Here is a 25045-nt window from a genome sequence, read left to right on the forward strand (position 1 = left end):
GTTACTGTGAAGCTTTGTCAGAATCTTGGCTTCCTTATCTGGGAAAAGGGACAAAGATGCCCCTTGTTTCCTGAGCTATTTCAGAGTTTGAATGAGATAATCCATGTAAACTCTAAACACAGTAGCTGCCCCAAGGAACATCTAAGTATGGGTTATTATCTGTGCAAAATCTAGACATATAATCTATATTCATTACATTCTGTCGCATCCTTTGTTTTATTTTTAAGCCTTGCTGTCCCTATAACAATACTAAGGATATTTTTTCAACACCTATGGAAACAATTCTAGGAAAAATGTATGTGCCCAATAATTACTTACTGAACTGAAATGAAAACAATTTTCCTTTAGAAATCTCTAGGTCACTTTGTGGAAAACAGAGCAAGAAAGTTAATATAATAAGTGGGATGCACTAATATAATAACAAAATGTGATTGACGTTTCTACTTTCTACTTCATTGTTAAATCTTCCCATTTTAAAACTACTGATGTTAAAGATTATATATGTTTAATACTTTAAGCTGCCTTGAAGGGTTTTCAAGGAAGTCTAGAATTCAAGAAATCTAACATGTAAACATTATGCCCAGATACTTATAACTTATTGTTGTAGTATTAAATACAAATTTAAGCCCAAACACAATTCCTTCCAAAAGACACCCCACTAGCTATTTGGATGTGCAGATGTGGACTATGGTGAATTCTCAGATGACCCCAACTTTCTTGCCCCCTGGTGTAAATTCCCTGTATAAACACGCTTCCTTTGAGTATGGGTGAGACTTTGACTTGACAGGAAAGCCACTCTATGATTACATTATTCTATACAAGACCTCCTTTTAGCCAACAGAAAAGTGAGATTTTTCTACTGGCCTTCAAGACCCAAACTGCTGCCTGGCCAGCGTGGCTCAGTGGTTGAGCATTGACCTATGAACGAGGAGGTCATGGTTCAATTCCCAGTCAGGGTACATGCCTGGGTTGCAGGCTCTATCCTCAATGTGGTACATGCAGAAGGCAGCCAATCAATGGTTCTCTCTTATCACTGATGGTTTTTTTTCTCTCTCTCCCTCTCCCTTCCTCTCTAAAATCAATGAAGACATATTAAAAAAAAAAGACTCAAACTGCCATGCTTTGAAGAGGGCCACACAGCAGGGAACTAAGGGTTGCCCCTTGCTGCTGAAAGCAACCATTGGCAGAAAGCCATGAACCAAAAAGAGGGGACCTCAGTCTTCCTACTGCAAGAAACTGAAATTGACCAATAACCAGAAATCTTGGAAGAGGATCCGGAGCCACCATTGAAATCACAGTTGCAGGCAACACCTTGCTATCAGTTGTTTGAGACCCTAAGCTGACATCTCAGCCACGTTAGCCTGAATTTCCGGCCCATAGAACTATGAGGTAATAATTTTGTGTTGTACTAAGCCACTAAATTTGTAGGTTTTTTTGTTATACAACAAGAGAAAACTAACACACTGACCATCAGGAAAAAGGAGGTTCATGCAAAAACTAGAATCATTCTCACCATGTGGAACACCTTCTCCTGTGCTGTATCTCTATCGTTTATTTATTCATCCCATCACCCATCTACTTATTCAACTGATGCTTTTGAGCAGTAGAACTTTCAGCCTTTCTCCAATCCAGATAGGCCCTTTATGAAACTCTGAATGTGATAGATCAACATCGAATAGAGTGCCAACATTTCTGTAAGTTTCCTCCAACATTCCAGCCTGCCTTGAACTCTATTCTCCAAGGGCTCATACTAATAATTTTCTGTAACCATTTACCTTTCTCTTGCTGGTACTGTGTGCTATGTTTTCCCACTGATTGTATCATTCCTTCAGTATTGGTCCTCACACATATAAATTGCAGGGGAAGAACAGTGCATCCTTGGGTGGGATACTCTCCTTTAGCCCTGGGCAATTGAATACCCACTTTCCCCTTGTGAACTAAGATCGGGCTCTATTTAGTGTGGCTTCCTCCAAAAACTGACATTGAGATGAGGATTCAAGGGCAAGTAGTTTATCAGGTAGATGATCCCAGGACAGACCACTAGAGCAATAAGGAAGGGAAAGTAGCCAATAGAAGACACGTAATTAATGAATTACACTGTGGGCAACTGAAGCTTAATCCTGTTGCGGATCTTTGGCAACTAGCATAGAACAAGCACCCTAGCTTCAGTCTCCTCCAAGGTGAAGGAGCTGGGATAATTACACACCACTGCCCCCAGCTTTTGCTTGAGGTGTGCTTCTGGGGAGTAGAACTGATTCATTCCCCAGGTGTGACTGGGTGGACAAAGCAGCCTCTGGCAGTAAAAACCCTCAGGCAAAAGGACAGAGGTTCTGGCCTTTTGGATGTTGAGCTGGAAGCATAGGGAAGGAAAGAAATTAAACAACATTTGGGAGCACCTGCTGTTCATTCAACAAAATACCAGTCATTTAAAAGACAATGCATATTAAATATGATATACCACATCTCATCTACTATGGATTTCTTCAATAACCTTTCAGGTAAGCATTATTATTCTTTTAAAAATGAGGAATATGAGGCTTGAAAAGGTTAAATAACTTCCAAAGTCACTCATTTGGAAGTGAAAGAACCTGTCTTTGAAGTATGGTTTATGAGGCCCCAAATACCATGCCCTTTTCACATGCTCTTTCTCACATTAGCATTTTGCTTCTCAATTATTTTTTTAAAAAAATTAAACTCAGATTATTCAGATTTTACTAATTTTCCCCTAAAATTCCACTTGAACCCATGTTCATTTTTTCCCCAGAATCCCATCTATATTACTACATTACATTTAGTCATTACATCTCCTAGGCCAGTGGTCGGCAAACTGCGGCTCACAAGCCACATGTGGCTCTTTGGCCCCTTGAGTGTGGCTCTTCCACAAAATACCGACTTCTGCGCATGGGCCACGAAGTTTCAATTGCACTGTACATGTGCGCCCGCAAGTGGTATTTTGTGGAAGAGCCACACTCAAGGGGCCAAAGAGCCGCATGTGGCTCGCGAGCCGCAGTTTGCCGACCACTGTCCTAGGCCAACTGTCATGTTCAGACTTTCCTCTTTTTTAAAAAAAAAATATATGTTTTTTGATTTCAGAGAGGACGGGAGAGGCAGAGAGAAATAGAAACATTTCTATTTCCTGACCAGGAATGGAACCATGACCTCCTGGTTCATAGGTTGACGCTCAACCACTGAGCCACACTGGCCACACTGGCCAGGCTCCACTTTCCTCTTTTTGGTGACTTTGACAGTTTTGAGGAGAAGAGGTAGGGTAATGTCCCTCAGCTTGGGTTTGTCTAATACTTATCTAATGGTTAGATTGGGGTTATATGTTTTTAAGAGGAAAGTCACACAGATGAAGTGCAGTTGTCATTATATCATATCTAGGTTGCATGGTATCAACCTGACTCACAATGCACAACCTGGATCACTTACCTGGACGTAGCACCTGCCATGTTTCTTCACTATAGAGTCACCACACCCCCCTTCCATGGTCTAGTCTTTGGGAGCAAGTCAATAGGCACAGCCCACATACAATGTGGGAAGAAGGGAAAAGTCCACCTTCTGGAAGGGTGATCATAAATTATTTGGAATTCTGTACAGGAGATCCCAGAGGTCAATGTTAATGTGCCTTCACTTCAGTCTAAAATTGGGCATCATATCGTTATATTGGATTTACTATTTCTTAAGATTCCCATAATAAAAAACGAATCCAGCTCATGAGCCACTTGTTTCACTCACTGGATGAAGAAAAGGTCTCAGTAGTAGGGGGTTCTGCCACCTAGAAGTGGCATTTTCTCTCTGCAGTCTCTAGGCCCTGGATTGAGCACCCGCAGTTGTGACCTTTAAATACTGCTTTGTTTATTCCTTGATGCTACAGTGGCCATAAAATGCATTTCTGAATTTGTTAAGAATTGGGTTTTGGTTTTTTTTGGAAAAAGAAAGAACCTTTTAAAGCAAAAGCAAAAATACACGAAGTCCTGCATATTCCATCCAGATGCACATATTTTACTTCTTTTAAATTAAAAAAAAATCCTCAAACCTATTTAGAAAGTTAGCAACTAAAGAGTTGAAATAGAAATATGTCTGTCTGGTAGGTTTTCATTAGAAGCCTAAGATTCTTTATTAGAAATGAGGATGGACGCTAGGCTGTTTCCATGGTAACTCACTGAAGCAGACCTTTTTTCATTTAATGGAAAGGTATCATTTCTGTACATACCACATGTAGCTCCTTGCTCTGTATTGGATCAAGTCCTTTGATAAAAGAATAAAAGAAATGAACTGCAAAAAAGTTCTATAGCTCTGTCCCTGCTTGTGGTTAAATTATACTTGGGCACTAAATAACAGGAATGAAAAGCCCTTTTCATTTTGGCTGTATTCATTCACCAGGCCATTTTTAATAACAAAAGTGCATGTCCAAGTATTTTCATGAGGTTGGATTAGACATAGGTTACAAGCTATCTTTTGACAACCTTTGCAGTCTGAAAGCTCTTTGCTCCTTTGTCCCCTCAGTTCAAAATTCCCTTGCTTGACACTTACATTCTATTATTATCTTAGGTCCTCAACTTATCAAACTTAATTTTCTACTCTCCCTAGTCCAGGCCTGCCACTCCATTTGGTCCTGTACCTCCTCGCTGTCCTCATACACCCATCCTTTGTGCTCACTGTCAGTTTGTGAAGCCTTTTAGAACCACTCCTGTCCTCATCAGACCTTTTTTTGTGAATGCTTCCTACATAGCAGCATAAAAATTCTTTGTTTCAAGAATCATTATTTTATATTACCATTGAGGTTGAGTATAGGGGTTATGTTCCTATTTACTTATTTATCTTTCATCTTGTAAAAATGTGGAAATGGATTTACACAGAATTTAACATATATGTCATAAATTTAAATAACAGGTAGGAAACAAAAGAAAAAAAACCCACCCACATCTATATATATAAAACCCTAATATGCAAATAGACCAAAAGGTGGAACAACTGAACAACGGGTCGCTATTACGTGTGCTGACCACCATGGGGCGAGCACAGAACATGGTGGGTGTTGGCAGCAGGCGGCAGAGTGTGGAACATGGTGGGCATCGGCTGTGGCGGGATGGTGGAGCAGATGAGTGGGGGCACCAGACCAAGGAGGGGTGCCGGTTTCTGTGATCGGGGTGAGCCTCTGGTGGTTACTGAAAAGTCTTTGCTCCCATGTGCGGTGGTCTTGCCTGGCACTTGAACTTGCTGCCAGCGCTGGCCCCGCTCACACCCGCTGCTGGCACCAGAGCCACAGCTGGCATCGGCTGCTGGTGCTGGCCCCAATCGCCCCTCAGGGCTTCTCTACCTCCCCCTGCTCCTGAGGGGCGATTGGGGCTGGAACCGGCCCCACTCGCATGCACTGCTGGCACTGGCACCAATCACTCCGTGCCGTCAGCGGATGCGAGTGGGGCAGCGCCATCAGTGTGTGGGAGCGGTAGCAGCGGGAGTGGGGCTGCCAGCAGACAGAGGACGGGGAGAGGGGACCGCTGCAGGAGGGGCTGGGCGACGGCGCAGAGAATGGGCTGAGAACTGCCCCTGTGCCCACCACAGCCTCGCAGCCCACAGTTCCTTTCAAAGTGCATGAATTCGTGCACTGGGCAACTAGTAAAAATGATAATATAATAAAAAGAACCTAAGAATGAGGCTAATATAAACAATAACCAATAGAATATTATTAATTTTTTCTGTATGGACTATGTGTTTAGTAGGAAAGGAAAAAGAAAACAAAAAAACCTCTTACTCAGGAGATAAATAACTCTTGATAATATCCAGTACAGTATGAAATTCTCTTAGGGGAATCCATGGGAAGGACTCTATGTCATTAACAAATAGCACCTTCACCACCTTCCTCATACACAAAACAAGAGTTGGAGTTTTAGTTATATTTTTGTATTCCTCGTGCCCATATGTTATTTGGGTACATATGTGGTATTTATATGGAATTCAACAAAATCTTGATTAAAAAGTTTCTTCTTCCTTTCTTTAAATCATTATTTTTTGGTTAGCTAGCAGTTTGCTCAAAACTGTCACATTGTTCTGAGACATTTTCTAAAAGCATTTGTTTCCTAAATGTTTTTTATTTTTCCTAAATTCAAGCTTTCTAAATCCAGTTACCCTGTCACTGGCTCAAAGATTTCACAAATCATTTGGATTTCCTGCTCTTGCCTCTCTAACAAAAGAGAATATGAATACTAGAACTGATGGACATCTAGTTCAAACATATCAATGTATAGTATTGGGCACTGCAGGACAGAAAGGGCAAAGGACTTTCAAAAAGCCACTGCCTTGACAGAAGTTTTGTGCCCCCCCCCAAACACACACACACACACACACACACACACACACACACACACACACACTCATACATTAAGCCCTAAAACTGCCAAGTGATGGTATTTGGAGGTGGGATCTCTGAGAAGTAAATAGGTTTAGGTGAGGCCATGACTGTGGGGTCCCTCTGATGGGACTAGTGTCCTTATAAGAAGAAGACGAGACCAGAGCTTGCTTTCTGTCTCTGGTATGTGAAGAATGATGCATAAGAAAAGCATCTGAAGATAAAGTGAAGAAAGGAATGAGGTTCTGAAGATTGAAAAGGCAGAGAGAGAAAAGTTCTACCAGGACCAAATAGTTGATGGAGAAAAGCCTATATCTTGGTAAAACTGGCAGAAAACTTGGAAACTATCTCTAAGCAACCGGAACTTTAGAGCAGATAAACTGGTTGGCTGAAGAAGCAGGTTAATGCTGCTCCCAGCAAAACATTTTTCTTTTAGTAGATTTTTTGGTTAACAGCCTACAATTCTCTGTAAGAAAAGCTCTATTGGTGGTGTGGGAGAAAAGAGGTATATATGCTTCTCTGTGTGTGCTGGGTTTTATTAAACTAGGATAATATGCAACTTTTTGCTTTATGAGAATGTGTGATATTTTACTTTTTACAGAAGGGTTGTTTTTTTTTAATCAAAATATTATGAAATCTCATTTATTAAATGAAATGAAATTTATGTGAATTTACCCAGAGTACTTAACATATTTTAAAATGTGAGCCTTATGGAAATTTAATTTTAAACACCTGAGAGTGTGGGCTGATATAATTATACACTATAATTAAATATTATTATGTTTAATCAATAAAATAAATATTTTTATGCTACTATGTGCACTGACATATATTGATTCACCATTTCCTAAGACACCTTCTTAGAAAATATCATCCCCACCAAGCCCAGGCTGGTGCCCCTCCTTGCTGCTCCCACAGCCCATTTTCCAATTACTGCTTCTTGATCAGGAATCACAGTAGAACGTTTTACCATTTCAACACTAGGAATAATTGAACCTTTCCTGAAGCTGGTTTATTTCTACATTTTGACATAATGAATCACATAATCAATTTTGTACTTGTAGCTAGAAAGCTAAGAGCCAAATTGTGGCTTATTAAAATGAATGTAAGATTTCAGGGAATTATTTTAAGTACTTTTACAGTAAAATAGTAAAAGTGCTTTGTAGGTTGACTTGCATTGCCAATTTTTCCATAGCTTTTGAAAAAAATGTCATATGTGATCGATGTTAACTATCATTATGCAGAAACACAAAATTAGACTGTACAATGTTTAGGAGAAAAAATAAATCTAAGAAACAAGAAATATTAGTATTTAATTTTTAGGAAACATTTAGAAAAAAGAAATCTCACATCTGAGTAACTCCTACCAGGGAAAGAAAAGGGTTGAACACAATGGATTTGTCATTTGTTACTATGCCAGGAAATGTTCTAGTCAGTCAAAACTAGATCATAAGTTTAAGTTCTTGAAAATTTTAATCAACCCCAAGCTTAGCATATGTTCCTTTAACATAAATAATAATGCAATTTATTTGAATTAAGAAAATGTTATTTATGGTTATTTGCTCAGTTCTTGAGTTAAGATTTTAAAAAAAACACAATTACAACAATTTTTAGAATTCCTGTGCAGAATTTATTAACTATTAACTAAAGAGGCCATTAAAATTTAATAATGTAAGCATTCACTTTTAGTTATTTTATATTTTTCAATTTTTTAAATTCAGGACTTAGAGCTTATTGACAATTTTCTTTGCTACAACAATGACACTAAAATAGAAAAGAGAATACAAAAAGTCAAAATAAGATGGAATCTCAATAAGCAAAATTTCCATAATTGAAACATTCTGCAGAGCCAGTGTAATTTAAAGCTATTCTTTTTAGCTACCACTTCATTTCTTGCAGTAGCAAGATGAAATAATATATTTTTTTAACTTTGAGGTAAGTTTAATATCTTAGACCTCTTTTCCAAAGAGGTGGATTGCTCACAGATACTAACCTAGTTTCTCCTATATTAATTTCCTGTGGCTGCTGAAACAAATGATCACAAACTTGGTGGCTTAAGGCAATGGAACTTTATTCTTGTATGGTTCTGGAAGCCAGAAATCCAAACTCAGTTTCACTGGGTAGAAATCAAGGTGCTAGTAGGTCAGCATTCCCTCTGGAGGCTCAAGGAAGAATCTTCCTTGCCTCTTATAAAGCTTCAGGGCAACTGCCTGCATTCCTTCACTTGTAACCACATCAGTCCTTCTCTGCCTCCGTGGTCACATTGTCTTGTCTTATTCTGTGTGTGTCAAATCGCTCTCTGCTCATCAGGATACATGTGATGGCATTTAGAGCCGACCAGATAGTCCAGGATAACCTCCCATCTCAAAACCCTCAAGGGAACCACACTGTGAAGTCACGTTAGTAGCATCAGGTAACATTCACAGGTTTTAAGGATTAGGATGTGGAAATCTTTGGGGGTCATTTTTCAGCCTATTACAGCTCCAAATCTAGGCATTTTCAAAGAAACAATTTCATTCTCCAGGAAGATTTTTCTGAGAAAATTTTAAATATTATGAGTTCAGAAGAAGGAAATATCAATGTAGATTACAAAGTAGAAAAAAATGCAATACTATATGAAGAAGATTGAGTTTTGAATTGAAACTAGATAAACTATGCAACTGTGTAAACTAGAATTTATATAGTTAGAAAAGTAGGTAAAGGTCATACCAAGTTGGTATAAGAAAGATGATTTAAAAACAAACAGATTAATAATAATTTTTTTTAAAGTCTGGTCCGGCTATACTCAATAGAGTTGAAGGAGCTGAGAATCTGTATAGGTGAGCAACAGGAGATAAACTTACAAAGGTAGGAAGTGGTCAGATTAGATAGAACTTGGGCTTGTAAAGAATGTTATTTTTATCTTGTAAAAACCAGGAACTTAAAAAAAATGTTTTGTTATTTTTTCCAGTTGGGAGTGATATGTTGGAAGGAGTCCTCACTTCATTATGGAACGTGAGTAGAGTGAAGATAGGAGCAGATTGGAGCTATGAGGAAACTATATTGACAACTATTATAGTAATCAAACTATTGAGGCATTCAAAGCCAGGCAGAGAAAGTAGAATTATTAATGAAAGAAAAGAAGAAATAGATAAAAATGACACTAGAAAGAATCCAAAGGGCTTAGTGTCTAGTTTGGGGAGGAAAGGGGTGATGAAAATGTAAAAGATGGATGAAAAAAAGGCTTTGAATAAAAGATGTAATTTTAGATACACTGAGCTTGAGGCTACACTTCTTCATTCAAATATAAATGTGCATTAGTCAGTTTGAAACAATGGGTGGAAGCCCAGTGACTGCTACAATTTTGGAGCTTCTTTATAGGTAAATTCGAGGGGATTGATTACCTAGGAAAGTAAATAATAGGCTCACTGGCTTGTACCTGTATCCCAAAGGCTTTGTTGACACAAGACTGACCTTGTAATTGTAGGCCCTATTGAGACTTTCTCAGAATGAAACTAACTCTTGGATCGATGGACTTGAGGATGAGCAGAGACCTCACGATCTCCGGAAAAAGTGAACCAATGTAAAATGTTTGTTTTTGGATATCCTCTCCTACTAACATCACAGACTAACATCATCTAGTGTCTCTTATAGGCTAAGATAATAAGGTTTTGTTGAATAAATGATCAAGCCCAATTACGATTTCATCCTCAGTATAGTCTACTCTTCAAGTTGGAGCATAAGCCAAAGACCAGAGATGTTCTCCCAACCAAGCATTAATTAGATTGAAAGGCTCTTAGAATAATTCCTATTTCTATAGAAGTTATACTAACTCTGCTCTCTTCTAGCTTGCATGTATCCAACTCATTTAAACATTTAATGAATGGTATGTATTCATTGTTTCCTCATAGGCCATTTCATTTCACTTGCAAATTTACTTCGTGAAATCCCTGGTGAGTTTTAATTCCATTATGCAAGTTACTAAAATTGGACAAAATTAGTGTAGAAATAGCTTCTAAGTAATTATATTACTTATAAAAATGCAAACTTTAAGATGAATACATATGTGTTGAATGAATATATTCATTACAATCTGGGAGTACATTAGCATGTATTACTAAAATAATTAAGCTTTCTCTAGGAGAGGGTTCGTAATGAGGAAAGTATCTATAACTCTCAAAAACTTGTAATATACCCGTTATAATGTTAGATTATTCTTAAGTATAAATTATTTTAGAGGAAGAAGAGATATTTGTATAAAAGTGTAGATAAGACCTAATGATCTCTTCTTTATCTTGGCAGACAAGGAGTTTTAATAAATGGTTAGCATGAGCTTTCCTAAAGGCTTGCTATCTTGAAAAATGGCTCTGAATCACCTACTGCAATAAATTACATGAAATGTTTCTATGTGCTTTCTAGCTCTCTTCAAATGAGTGTCTTTAGGGAGAAAGAGAAACATTATAGACGCATTTGCTAAAATGTGAGCATTTTTCTATCGCTTTATTTTTTTTTTGTATTTTTTACATTTGGAAGGAATGAATACAATATGTATGGGGGTTGCTCCCCTCCCCCTGTTTTGTTTTGAAGATGTATTGCAATTCAAAGGGAAACAGCATTGAATTTTTAAAAATTGTATACTGATACTTAATTTCAAATGAATGGTTATTTTAATAAATTTATATTAATCTAATTTGTACCCAAGTAAATTTGAAATAGATATTAGTGTCAATATTTGAGTTGATATAATATGTGCCTAATGAGACTAAGATCTGATTGCCAATTTTTGTATTGGCTCCTTTTAGAGGATGTAAATGTCATTTGAAAGCATCTCATTAAAAAGAATGATATTTCTACATCAAAAAGAGAAAACATAAAGGCAAGCAATGATTGGAATATATAAATTGTTTAAAAGTCTGTATATGAAAATACACTGTAAACAAAAATGTCAAGTCAGAAAAATATCTGCAATATGACAGAAGGTAATTATCTTATTTAATAAAGTGTTTTTATAAGGAGATTAGAGGCCCGGTGCATGGAATTCATGCATGGAGGGAGGGATTCCCTCAGCCCAGCCTGTACCCTCTCCAACTGGGGACTTCTTGGGGGATGTCTGACTGCCAGTTTGGGCCTAAACCAGCAGTCAGACATCCCTCTGCAATCTGGGACCTCAGGCTCCTAACTCTTCACCTGCCTGCCTGATTACCCATAACTTCCTCTGCCTGCCTGTCTGATTGCACCCAACTGCCCTCCTCTGCTGGCCAATTTAGTTATGACTGGCCAGTTTTATGCCAGTCAGCGTCAAAAGCTCCGCCTCCTAGAGAGCCATTGGCTCCCCACAGCACCCAGATTTGGTTCTGATTGGTCGGTGCCTATGCCAGTCAGCGTCAGAAGCTCCACCTCTTAGGCAGCCGTTGGTTCTTCACAGCACCCACATTTGTTTCTGATTGGTCAGTTACTATGCTAGTCAGCATCTTTGGGCCTATCAACGGGACCTGATCAGAAAGGCGGGGCTGATCAGCAGCCCCCTGGAGACCTGGAGAGAAATGGAAGCTGGCTGCTGGCCAGACTGGGAGAGAAAGAGAGAGGCAAGTGCTGATCAAAAGTTGCTACAGAGTCAAGGGATCAATCCCTGCTTCTCTTCAGGCCTCTTTATGGCCCTGATTCGCAGCCCCCTCAGCAGTCAGTGCTGGGGCACCTGCCTCCAGGAAGCAGTCAGCTGGGTTGCCACAGCAACCAGTGCTGACTGCAGGACTGACTTCTGTTTGGTGGAGCCTCAATCCTTACTGGTCTTTGCGACCCAGGGTTTTTATATATTAGGATAAGAGTAAAAAGAACCCTCTCAACCCCCAATAAAAACATAAGCAAAAACTATGACTCAGAAATTCACAACGAATTATTGATGCCAATTTTAAAAATACTTAACTGCACTGATAATGTTAGAAATATAATTTAAAATAAAGTAAAATGTTCCTCCCATACTAAATTGGCAAAGATGAAAAACAAATAAAATACAATTCCCAGTTAGGTTTGGTCACTGTGATCACAATCCTGGGGGAGTATGGTTGGGAACCAATATAAATGCAGTGAATATAAATTTGGCGTAGTCAACTGGTTTTAAGTTCAAACTGGGTTTACTACCTCAATCATTTTATTAATCTCTCAGAGTTTACATTTGACTCATGAGTAAAATTAGGGTAATAACACCATGTATTAGATTGTTGTGAGACTCAAAGAGGGTAAGGCATGTATGTTAAATGTCTATCAGAGTGTCTCTTCCTATTTTAGCTATTAGGAATGAATACAATATGTATGGGGGTTGCTTCCCTCCCCCAATTTTGTCCTATTAAATTGGTAAAACATTAAAAATAACAATTTTTCACTATATACTGAAAGACCTATACTGCTGAATAACTGCTATTTCAAATTTACTTCTGGACTTTTTTTTTTCTGAAGAAGTTAATATGGATGCTCACCGATTTTAGCTACAAGAGTATTGATGAGCCTTGTCTATAACAAAGTTCACAAATAACACTTTGTATTAAACAATAATGGACTGATTAAATAAATTATAATTTGCCCATTAATAATGCATCCTATTTAGGTTAAGAAGTTACTAGCTAATAGGAAGTTTTTAAAAAAAGCAAATTTATTTAGGTTTTAAACAGTGAGTATGTTTTAAGTTTGTGAGTGGAGCAGTATGTGGTCAATAGTGCAATTAGAGAGAACAGTTGTCAGTGAACTGTAGAGATATGAAAATGCACAGAGCATCCAGGGAATGGAAAATTATAAGACATATGTTTAGAATACAAGGGATTATTAGGAAGACTATGCTGGAAAGTCAGATGGGAATACAATTATTAAGGGCTTTGTATATCATAACTAATGAATTTCTACTTTATTCTTTGAACAGAGAGAAGTATTGGAGATGTTACTAAAATTTTAATCTAATGTAGCATGTATGAGATATATGAATGAACTTCTATAAGATGTTGAAAATAATGAGATGTTTTGACCACGCAGGTCAAATATAGGCTAGGATAAATATAGGGTCCCTCATTGTAAAAGGACTTAAGGTTAGGAGTCAAGGGATTACTTTCATGGAAATATCAGGATTTGGTGACCAATTAAAATTCAAAAGTGAAGTGTCTATGTTGGGGTTCAATTTTGAATGATTGTGTAAAAGGGAAGAAAATGAGTACATCTGAAAATAGTTGTGATTTTAATAATTAATTGGCAATAGATTCTAGAGCTCAGGAGATAGGTTGGTGAGGAAGATATAAAATCTGAGTCATTAGCATTGTAGGGGACATAGAAATGCTTTCAGGAATCTACCAGGTACATTATCTTTTCAGAAGTATAGAGAACACAATCCCATAACTTCTAGTAAAACCCTTCCTACCAGTAAATTGTAAGTTCTTTATTTCACATGCAAAAATATATGTTCAAGTTTTAATCAAATTCCTTTTTATTTTCATCCTTTTGAAAATGTTTAATGATCATCATGATATTACTTGCTAGTAAAAGAGCATTTCAAGAACAGATAGGAATAGGGTGGCTAATTTTGTCATTGTTATTTGAGGTAGAAGACTTTTATTATTAAGATTTTTAAAAGAGCACTTGAAGATGATCAAGTGTTGAATTTAATAACACTCCACTGCTATCTTGTTTTTCCAGTATTCCTGTTATAAACACTTCCATGCATTCTTTCATCTATTTATCTAACTAGTTTTTTAGGTACTTACTATATCCCAAGCCTTGTGCCAGGTGCTGGGGATAAAGAGAGGAGAATGTGCTGGATATATGAGTGTTTAAGAAAGATATATCCAACAACTACTGAAGGTTAGTTTCTTAGTGATATCTCCAGAGCTTAAAAAAAGAAAGAAATACCAGAACTCCTGTGCAAAGAGAAATGGTTAAGGTATAATTGTCAACAGACATGAAGAACCTTCTTTTAGAAATGTAACTGAGTGGAAATACTGAAAAAACAGGGTTAACATTTGTTATAACTTTTGTATAAGAGCAGGAGAGAGAAATTTGAATATTTTTATGGATTGAGGCTACTTTTAAGAATTCAAAATGAAATAACCATAAAAATAGATGCTGCTTCCATGGTAACAAACAAGGATAGCAATAAAAAAAAACAGGGAAGGTAGCTCTGAGAACAAAATCCTGAAATCTGTTTTTTTTTTTCAAGTAAGTCTAAAATTTAAGCATGTTCTTATTATTAATGATATTAGAAATATTTAGGTCTACCAAGGTATAAATCATAATAGGGTTTTATATAATGGGTTAATTTTTTCATAATATATATTTGTTAGAACTACAGGAGAGGCAGTTTATTTTATTAGCTTAACAATATCAGAGGAAGTGTTGTGCATTTATCTTGCCTCTGGCATTAGTCACTAAATGAACATATTATTTTTTATAGAAGTACAAAGAGAAATAATTAAGAACATAAATAAAATAAGTAAATGTAATAATTAATGGCAATAAGTATTGAATGTCTAGTATATGCCAGGTTAGTGTTAGTTGTTTTATAGATTTTTACTAATCTTTAGAGGGAAAAAATGGGGAAAATCTTTTATCCACTTTATAGATAAAATATTAAAGAGATTAACCAAAGAACTTATATGCATCTATACATAACCCATGGACATAGACAATGTGCAGTGAAGGCTGGGGGGGGGGTGGTCCCAGAGTAGAGGGGGTCACTGAGGGAAATAAAGGGGACATCTATAATACTTTCATCAATAAAGATAAATTTTAAAAGTATTATGTAACATCATAAATTACCCAGGCTACACTAATGCTGTAAAATGATGTTCTTTTATTATCAACAGTTCATCTTTCTCCATTTTTGTTTAATTATGAAAGTAATGCATATATACAAAATATGTGGAGTAAAAACTAAAATTTCCTATTCCAATTCAATCTTTTTACCAGAGGTAATCTATATTCCAGATAGATTTCTATACATATCTAGTAGAGTAGATAATGATCCATATAAATATAGATATTATAGATACTACATAGAGAAAAATGGTCATACGTATTTTTTTGTAAATGAGATCATTCAAAATAAATTGTACTGATTTTTTTTTACCCTCTTTTCAATTTTGATAGCAATACATATAGACTTCTCCCAGTCATTTTGCTGGCTATGTAGTATTCTACACTATGAATACATCATGATTTAATTAAATGTTCCCCTCTTGGTAAATATTTAGTTGTTTTCACTGTTTGTGTTATAATAAAAAAGGTTTCAGTAAACATTCTTGTACATATATTTGTAGACATGAATAAATAATCATAAGGATGAAAAAATATTGGTTTTAATTTCTATCTTGTCACTAAATTCATGATGTAGAGACATTAGAATTTCTGTTAAGTGTAGGGTTTTAGCTTCTGTTCACTTCATTTATGAATTCCTGAGGCTTTGACATTATACATTTTGTCCTCATTTGCTCATACAAGGTAAAATGAGAAGAGTCTGAAATATTGCAGGCTAGTTGAAAGTTTTGCCCTTTTAATTAAATTCTGTAGTACTTTCTTAAGAAACTTGATGCAATAAAATAGTGTAATTAGTTCTTAATTTGAATGCCCATTGATTTGCTAAACTAAGTATTGTAATTGAGTTGTAAGCCATGGTCTAGTGTGATAGTTTTCACAATAATATGTCTCCCCCTCTCCCCCCAAATATGAAGCTGATAAAAAAAGAGAACTTACCTGATTTCCTCCCATACCATGACAGTTGAATATGCCCACTTTTTCATTTTCCTTGCGGCCCATGTTGTCTAAACATTGATTAGTCTCAACATTTCTTATCTAAAGGGAACACACACACAAAAGCATAAGTCAGATAGAGATAAGTCAGGAAATCTTTCTCATATCTAAGTGTATATTGATAACAAAAGTATACACATGTGTAAGAAAATCTCTCTAAGAAGAACACATTGCTTTAAATTATGTATTTTCCTTTTTCTGTTTCCATTTTCAGATCCATGCAAGTTTCTGAACAACTACTAAAACAAATGTGACAACACTGGCATTGTCATTAGCATCTACTCAAGAGGAATGACTTGTTTACAGCATAGTATCAAAGAAGGGAGCATCTACTTATTACAAATTAGGAATTCTTCTACAAATTCTTTTAAAATTAGGACAGTGTCCAAATTCCACTATTCTATTCTTGAACTGTCTATAGTACCATATGCAAATAAATATAAACAAGTTGGTTAAATATTCAAGTATATGTTTTTATAGATTGCTTCCTTACTAAATACTTCATTTTATATATTAATGGAGATTAATTACATTGTTTATTTCTGTAACTTAAACATATTCATACATCTTTTTTTCATTCCTAATGCCAAATTTGACGGAAAGCAGTTGACCCTAAGAAAATCTATTACAAGGCTAAATGGTGATTTCACATTAAAAATTCCTCAAAAGCAAGATTAAATTGTTAACTGCAAACATAAGATTCTTGGTTTACAATCAAACACTGCATTAGCCCCATAATTAATGTAAAGTTAATACATATTTGAGCCAAATATAATACAAAATATATTCATTAAGTTTTAAAATGATAAAATTACTAAATCATGTACAAATGAATGCAAAAAAGGAGAAGAAAACCTTTCTAATATATGGAATGTTTTCAATTTTTTCCTTAGTCTCAACCCCAAGTATGTATTTGTTATACTTGTCCACTCTGCTTATCTCTGACTCTTATTACGACATGCGTATGTTACTGTTCACTCATAAATCACTTGGATATGTCTACTTAGTTATCTATGGCTTAGGTACATGTTTATTCATATTGGTGAATGAATAAGAAGATGGATTAGGTTTTCACATTTTGCTTTTCTATATGGTACAGAACTCCATGGTCAAGTAATAGTTCCTGGATTTGGATAAAAATGATATGATTTGCATTAAAGCCCCAATTGGCAACTGAGAACAGTGGGGATTGGAATTCACACTCGGTAAGGGTTAGAAAAAACTGAGCAGAGTGGTCAAACCCTGTTCTAATGGGTTGAGATTTTGAGCAGGATTGTGGATGTTTTCATCAAGAAATCCGAGCAGCCACCCATTAGAAAGCACAGAACACACTGTGGATATTAGAGGGAAAGGATAAAAGCTCCAAGAAGCAAAATTATGTCCAAATAGAGGAGGTGGGGACAATAGGGACAAAGGAAATGGAAGGTCCAGACAAAAATAGAAACAATGAACAGAGTTAGGAGATCTCAAAAAATAAGGGAAAGTTTGGTTTTGTTTTTTTCAACCCTTCAAAAAGTACAGGAACAGGAGATCGAGACTGGTCAAATTAGCAATGTCTCCTGTGTAAACAGTTCCTGTCAAGGACAGCGGGAACATGTACCCTACACATCCCTGCTGGGTGGAAAAGGAATTGGCTTTGCTATGAAAACCTCCTTTACTTTCCACCAGCACTCAGTGTTAAAAATTATTCACACAAAAAACACACAGGCGCCGAAACCGGTTTGGCTCAGTGAATGGAGCGTTGGCCTGCGGACTGAAGGGTCCCAGGTTCGATTCCGGTCAGGGGCATGTACCTGGGTTGCGGGCACATCCCCAGTAGGAGATGTGCAGGAGGCAGCTGATCGATGTTTCTCTCTCATCGATGTTTCTGACTCTCTATCTCTCTCCCTTCCTCTCTGTAAAAAATCAATAAAATATATTTTTTTAAAAAACAACAACAACAACAACAAAAAACACACTGGCTTTAGTCCCTCAAATTTATCCTGAGAAGAACCTTTAACTAGTGAGTTTTAAGGATTCACAGCACAGTGTTCAGACCCTTCAGACATTAGAAAGGAGGCTTTTCACCGACTTATAAATGGATGGTATAAAAACACTTTTCCCAGTTTTAACTATTATCCGATTGCCCTGAATCAAATTCTCACGAGTATTCATTAGTAATTTGGGTGTTATCCTGGTCTCATTCCCATCAGATACCCCATTACTTCCCTTGGCTTCCTACTGCAAGGATTGTAGTATCATATGGTCATAAAATTGACAGCTCATATTTTGGGATTTGTGAGAATACCTTGCCACCTAATTTTGTTGTCAACATTGTCATCAATTTTTGATTTTTCTCTCCTCTATGCTCCTTCTATTTTCATGGGGGAATTCAAGGACATTCAGACACCATGTCACTGCTGCCACTATTTTTTCAGAATTCCAGAATAGACTCATTTTGGGGACTGCAAGAAAAGAAGCCTGTTAAAATTTTGACATGTTCTAACTTTTCTACAGAGTGGTTTGTTCTGGACAAGTAATATTGTCCCTTGGAATGTAGCAGATGCTCAGAGGATACAATATAGGAACTTGACTCAAGTCTGGTGAGGCCGGCTGGACGTGGGATCTAGGAGACTGTGAATAGACAGAAGTCAGTGGCTTAGGGCAGCTGTCAGAATGAGACAGGAGAGACCACTACCACCACCACCATCAATACCATCCATCAGCACTAATAATGAGCAATTATGTAACTGCATGTTTCACGTGCTATTCTAAGCACTTCTGTATAATAGCTAATTTAATATTTATAACCAACCTATTACCCCTATATTACAAATGAAAGCATCAAGATACAGTGAAGTTAAGTAATTTGCCCAAATAAGGAGTTGAAAGTTATGAGTTTGGGAGCTGCCCAACCCTGACATCCAGAGAGGCAGGCAGAATTCATCAGAAAAGAGGCCTTGGAGGAGCAAGGGAGGATTGAGTTCCAGTTGACCAGAAATAAAGGGAACAACAGGCAATCCAGACAATGGTGAAGGCACATGGAACAAGACAGATGAAAACTGGCAAGGATCAGATCAAGGACTGTGTTAAGAAGATTAAAAATAAGATTTTCTTTCATGCTGAGTGCCTTGGGCTGAGGTCATGTAAATGATTTCTGGCAATGGCCAGGATGACATTAGATACAAACAAGATGGGGCACAGAGTATCAGGGAACAGGGGTATCAATACCCATCTTAAAAAAATTGGAGGAACATATCTTAGGGATACAGTAATATCTGAAAAGTTTATGTCACTAGGTCTGTGATATCCAGATTTTTAAAACATTATATGCACACCTCGAAGGCAGATTGGTTTATTTCAGATTATTTCCAAATTATTAAGCCCAACACTATGGGGATTTTCTACATTTTTCTTCAAAATATAAAAATGGTCACTAGAGCATACTGACAATCCTTAAAAGGAAAATCTTAATGCAAATGATAAGATATTTGCATGCCAGAAAGTTCAAACCATGCATCTCATCTTTTGAGATGAATCAGATTTAGGGTACTCTTGTGTGATTTTTAAAATCAAAACCTTTCTAAGAACATACTGGGACCTTAGTCAAAGAATGTTGTATAAGCAAAGAAGTGAAATTTCTGGAAAGATCCTGATCTTGACACTGGTACCTGACAATACCAATTGTTTGATCATGCCATTAAGAAAAATCTAGGCAACCAACCACTGAAGAATTCTATCTGTTAGAAACTCCTTACAGAGTTTGTTCTACGGCTTCTATCAGCATCAAGTATAGCACACTCGTAGTTCTGAAATCTGGAAAATTCTTTGGATTCATTCTTTATGTTAGCAAGCCTTTTTCTAAATGTTTCTACTCACCAGCTCTTGCTCCCTCTGCTGGATCTTAATAGCAATCAACAATAACTCCAATTCTAAAAAGAGGCATTTAAGTATATTTTCTCTTTGCCAAATTGTGAATAAATCGGAGAGATATGTGCAAAACTTATATGCTTAACAAATCCAAGCTGATTTTGATTTAGAATGCCTTGATTAATGACTGTGAAATTTAAAAATTCTGAATATGTGATATATAACCCCATTCCACCAGAAAGAACATAAGAAATTAAACAATTTTATTTATTTTGGTGAATAGCAAAAACAACACAAATCCTGGGAGAATTCAGTGTATATCTAACTTGCATAGATAGTTTGTTGCAGCTGTTTTGTGTCAATATATATTTGAGTAATAAAATTAAAATTTGTTCTAGCCTAATTGTCAGCAATGTGAATTAAAGGTATTTTTCAGGCCTGGCCGGTGCAGCTCAGTGGTTGAACGTCAACCTATGAACCATGAGGTCAGGGTTCAATTCCCAGTCAGGGCACATGCCTGGGTTGCAGGCTCCATTCCCAATGGGGGGCTTGTAGGAAGCAGTTGATCAATGATTCTCTCTCATCATTGGAGTTTCTCTCCCTCTTCCTTCCTCTCTGAAATTAATAAAAATATATTAAAACTATTTTTCAGGTAATAAACTCATTTTTTCCACAGGTGAGTCAATCAGCCTAACATTCTTTAAAGTTAACCTCTAATGAAGAGTAACATATTTATCCTGTCTGTACATATGCATATTCAGTTACCCTGGCATGAAAATTAGTTTACCCTGGTACCAAAGAGTTTCAGAAACATAATCATGAGCAGAGAGAATGCCCCCATTTCTGTAACCCATTTACAATGAGGCTTTCTTACTGGTTATCCTATTAAAAGGTCAAGAAGACTGTGAATCTATAAATAGATTGATCTCCTGATTACCAACAGAGAGGATAAAACTCTAAGTGCTTTTGCTTCTGCATTTGGCAGTAACTGATTATACCCTGAATCCCTGCAGCCAGGCAGCTTCATAGATCTCTATTTTTAGTAACTTAAGTTTGCTCTTGAACAATATTTAAGGATACAGTACCAATATATGCCAATGCCTTAACTAGTGGTTATAGTGAAAAGATATAAGAGGGAAAAGATATGCTGAGGTCAAGTAGGTAATATAAAATGCAGAGACAGATATCTAAACATCCTCAAAGCAAAGACCCAACTGCAAATATTAAGCCCTAGGAGTTAAGTCTCTTGGCTCCAGAAATCCCCTCCTCTTTCTTCTTCCCTCTGGTACGCTTGTGGCCCATATAACTCACAATACTACCCGCCTCCCCCAAATGCTGGCCTGTCATAGGCCAAAAATTTGGGTTAGAGATTACTGTGTTAGAATGCCATTTTTCTTTTTTTTTTTTTAATATATTTTATTGATTTTTTACAGAGAGGAAGGGAGAGGGATAGAGAGTTAGAAACATCGATGAGCGAGAAACATCGATCAGCTGCCTCCTGCACACTCCCCACTGGGGATGTGCCCGCAAGCAAGGTACATGCTCTTGACCGGAATCGAACCTGGGACCCTTGAGTCCGCAGGCCAACGCTCTATCCACTGAGCCAAACCGGCTAGGGCAGAATGCCATTTTTCAATGTTAAACTTAAATTACCCTTCATATGTGCAAGATCAGGACCTGGCATGCTGCATCTACATAAGCTAAATGACTACTTAAGAGAGAATGTAATGCTGCAAAGAGCTTGACTTCCTTATCCCATTATGATCTCCTTACTGAGTCTAAAAAGCACATGCTTCATTAAGCTACTTAAAGGTTTTAGTTCAAAGCAATTGCACAGCTTTTAACTTCTCATTCAAAATTGCATGAAATTCATGAGCTGGGTGAAGTAATATTTCAGTTACCTGAGTAAAATAAAAACATAAGAAATTAAGATATAACCATCTGACCTCAGTAATTCTACTGATGATTATTTTGGTGACAATCTATAAGGAAAAATTGAATACCATATTTGCCTCTATCTTCTAGTATAGCTAGGAAAGTTAAAAAAAAAATCTACAGGAAAATGTTATAGTCACCAGTATACTGCAACATTAAATACAGGGTGTCCCAAAAAAATGTATACACATTTTAACAGCTGATAGCTCAATTTTGAAAATGAAATGTATTTTAATAAATACTGTCTTTATATATAGGCTTTGAGAAATAGTGAAACTTAAGAAAACTGTGCATTGTTAAATGTTGACAATTTCACTAAAAAAAATAATAATAATTTTGTTGTCTTGATAAGTAGCTTAGACATGTGATATCACTTTGAGTCTCTAACTATTTGATAGATAGTACCTCCATAAATAAGGAAAATAGCTTTTACATTATTTTAATAATAGTAAATGATAGACAATAAGAAATACAAACCTTTAAGTAAATAACTTGTCCTTTAACAGATCATCATCTCAAACTCATTATCAACATGTCCATCTTAAATTGTGTATACTTGACTATGCAAAATTGAATTGAGAAGTAGTGCTCAGTGAATTTGTCCTTTTGTTTCCATGGAAACAGTTGCTGGATTGCTGGTTTTAAAGTAGAAAACTATAGTACATTCATATCCCAGAAAGTTCAAAACTTATATCTTACAGATTTTTAAATTTGCCAGGTTCTTGAAACAGCAGTTCATAGCATGCCTATATACCTGATGTAGACACCTTTGATTTCTACTGAGTTTCTTGATTCTCTTTTGCCATCCTCCACCCAGTAGAATAGCTTAAGAATAAGGTATTTCCTTATTGGACTTTACATCCTTAGTATATAATACTGGTTCCAGCTTAAGCCCTTATTTAATAAAAGCAGTTTGAACACATAAAATATAATAATGTAATCTATTTTCTCCTTCTAGTTATAAGAAACGTGAGCTTTAGTGTCAGACTAAATTCATGTATTTGAATCTGACTTCAACAGCTAGCTAGTTCTATGACCCATAGGCCAATCACATACTTTTTCTATGTCAGTTTCCATATTGAATGGAAGATAATAACAAAACCCAAGTCATGAGTTGTGATTTTTAAATGATATAATTGAAATAAAGCATCTAGAATAATGTTTGACATAGTAAGAAATCAATAAATGGTATCGATGATAATTACAATAACTGTACTGGTGCTGCTACAACTTCTTGCCAGGCACAGTGCTAAATTCCCTGTATCTTCGATCATCACTATAACCCTGTATGATTATCTTCATGCTGCTGACAGGTATCAGAGAGGAACCTAGTGCCCCTCAAATTGTAAACTGTGGGATCTGAAATTAAGCCCTCTTCTGCTTGATTCCAAGGCCCGGGATTTTTTCAACATGACATACTGCCTCTTTTGGATGTTTCAAAAGTCCAGAAAGGCACACTATCTCTCTTTCAAAGCTTTTCAAACTATTTCTAGAAATTTAAATATGGCCACCTGATCCATTACAGAAGACAGCTAATTCAAAATCAGTAGGTTGTATAAAGAAATTTTCCCACACTATACTCTATTTTTACTTTTTTAGGAAGTCAATTAATTAGATTTCCTTGATGTAGTGCAGGAAAGCATAAAATTGGATGTTTAACTTGGAAATAAACATCGAGATCTCATTTCAGAGCCCCTAGTCTTTCTCAGGAGTTACCTGGTGGCCTTAGAGAATTTTCAAAAAGTCCTCTTTACTTACACCCATCATGTTATATGCTCTGGTTATATCTTCTTTTAGAAAAAGTAATCAATGTTTACTGGTCACTTGGGTCCACTGACTACAACAGGAGAAATACTCTAGCACAAGAATAAAAAAAACCTCACTTTTTCTAAGGGTACAGGCAGGCTCATGATTGTTCAAGCAAACTTTTCAGTAAAGAAATGAGAGTATTAACTATTTTATTGGGGATCTCCAGTAAACTAGAATATAATAACAAGCATGCAAACACTGTTTGAGTTTAAAAAGCACTGTCATATATGTCATGTACTGAATATAAGTGCTGTGACATTGGTGCTAACATGGGATTTATTACATACTTGAGGCCTGGTGCACAAATTCATGCACAGGTAGGGTCCCTTGTCCTGTCCGGTGATCAGGGCCAATTGGGGCCATCTCACCCAGTCCCAATGGGGGCCAATAGGGGCCAGCCGGCTCACCCAATCCTGATTGGCTGGACCCCAGCAGCAAGCTCACCTACTGGTCAGAGCATCTGCCCCCTGATGGTCAGTGTGCATCATAGTGACTGGTTGACCGGTCAACCAAAAGGTCAACCGATTGGTTGGACACTTATCATAGTATGCTTTTATTATATAGGATTTGAAAACAATGGCAACAACAACCCCCTCCCATAAAAACACACAAAATAAGTGAATAAAACCGTCCGAGGCACAGGACTAATAAATGACTAAAGTGGTACATTTAGTGTTATTACATATAAATCTTTGCACTACGTTATTCAGATTAAGGTTAAATATCTGTAAACTGAAAAATTCTATAGAAATATATTTACATGGATAATGAGGAAGTGGTGATTTGCCAAGTAGTGCATGGATATAGCACAGAAAAATAGCCTTGCAGAACAATTCAGCTAAGGACCATTCAGTTTGAGTCTTCTTTTTCTTTAATTATTTTCTAGTTAATCATAAGTAAAGTATGTATGTCTATTAAAGTGACAGTGTGGATAAAGTTACAGATTTAATTTTTTTTTTGCCAATGAATCAAAAAAGTATTAGCTCAAATTCTATAAGTTTTCAGATATCCTAATATGACCTATAAAAATGCCAATTTCAACTGAAGAACAAAATTAATAATTCTTTCCCAAATGCATTACATGATTACTGTTGAAATGCTTTAGTTACAACCAATATTAAATTAGTTTTTATTCCCAAATTTAATGCCCATTAGGTGGAAATTACCAAGAAGGAATATAAAATTCAAAAAGGAATAATTCTTACTTTGAACAATTGAATATATATTATGAATATGTGTTTGTATAGTTATGATAAAGGCAATTGTGTATGTGCAAAGATAATATATATTTTGAAAAAGAATGGTTCTCAGTGGGCCCACAAAGTCAATACGATTTTA

At 36.4% G+C, this 25045-nt stretch overlaps 1 protein-coding gene across 4 annotated transcripts in view; it reads right to left on the bottom strand.

Annotated features, from left to right (window-relative positions):
• GALNT13 (polypeptide N-acetylgalactosaminyltransferase 13) overlaps window positions 1-25045 on the bottom strand; it is a 393823-nt gene that overhangs the window by 18073 nt on the left and 350705 nt on the right. For 2 of the 4 annotated variants that reach the window (XM_023756129.1, XM_023756128.1), the window contains exon 9: window positions 16058-16156. The exons of 1 other annotated variant lie outside the window; for it this stretch is intronic. In XM_023756129.1, the coding sequence (XP_023611897.1) occupies window positions 16058-16156 (99 nt within the window). The remainder of the gene's footprint in view (window positions 1-16057; window positions 16157-25045) is intronic. One more of the 4 variants, XM_023756130.1, reaches the window with a different exon arrangement.

This window comes from Myotis lucifugus, unplaced genomic scaffold, assembly GCF_000147115.1.
Source record: "Myotis lucifugus unplaced genomic scaffold, Myoluc2.0 scaffold_89, whole genome shotgun sequence".
NCBI lineage: Eukaryota > Metazoa > Chordata > Mammalia > Chiroptera > Vespertilionidae > Myotis > Myotis lucifugus.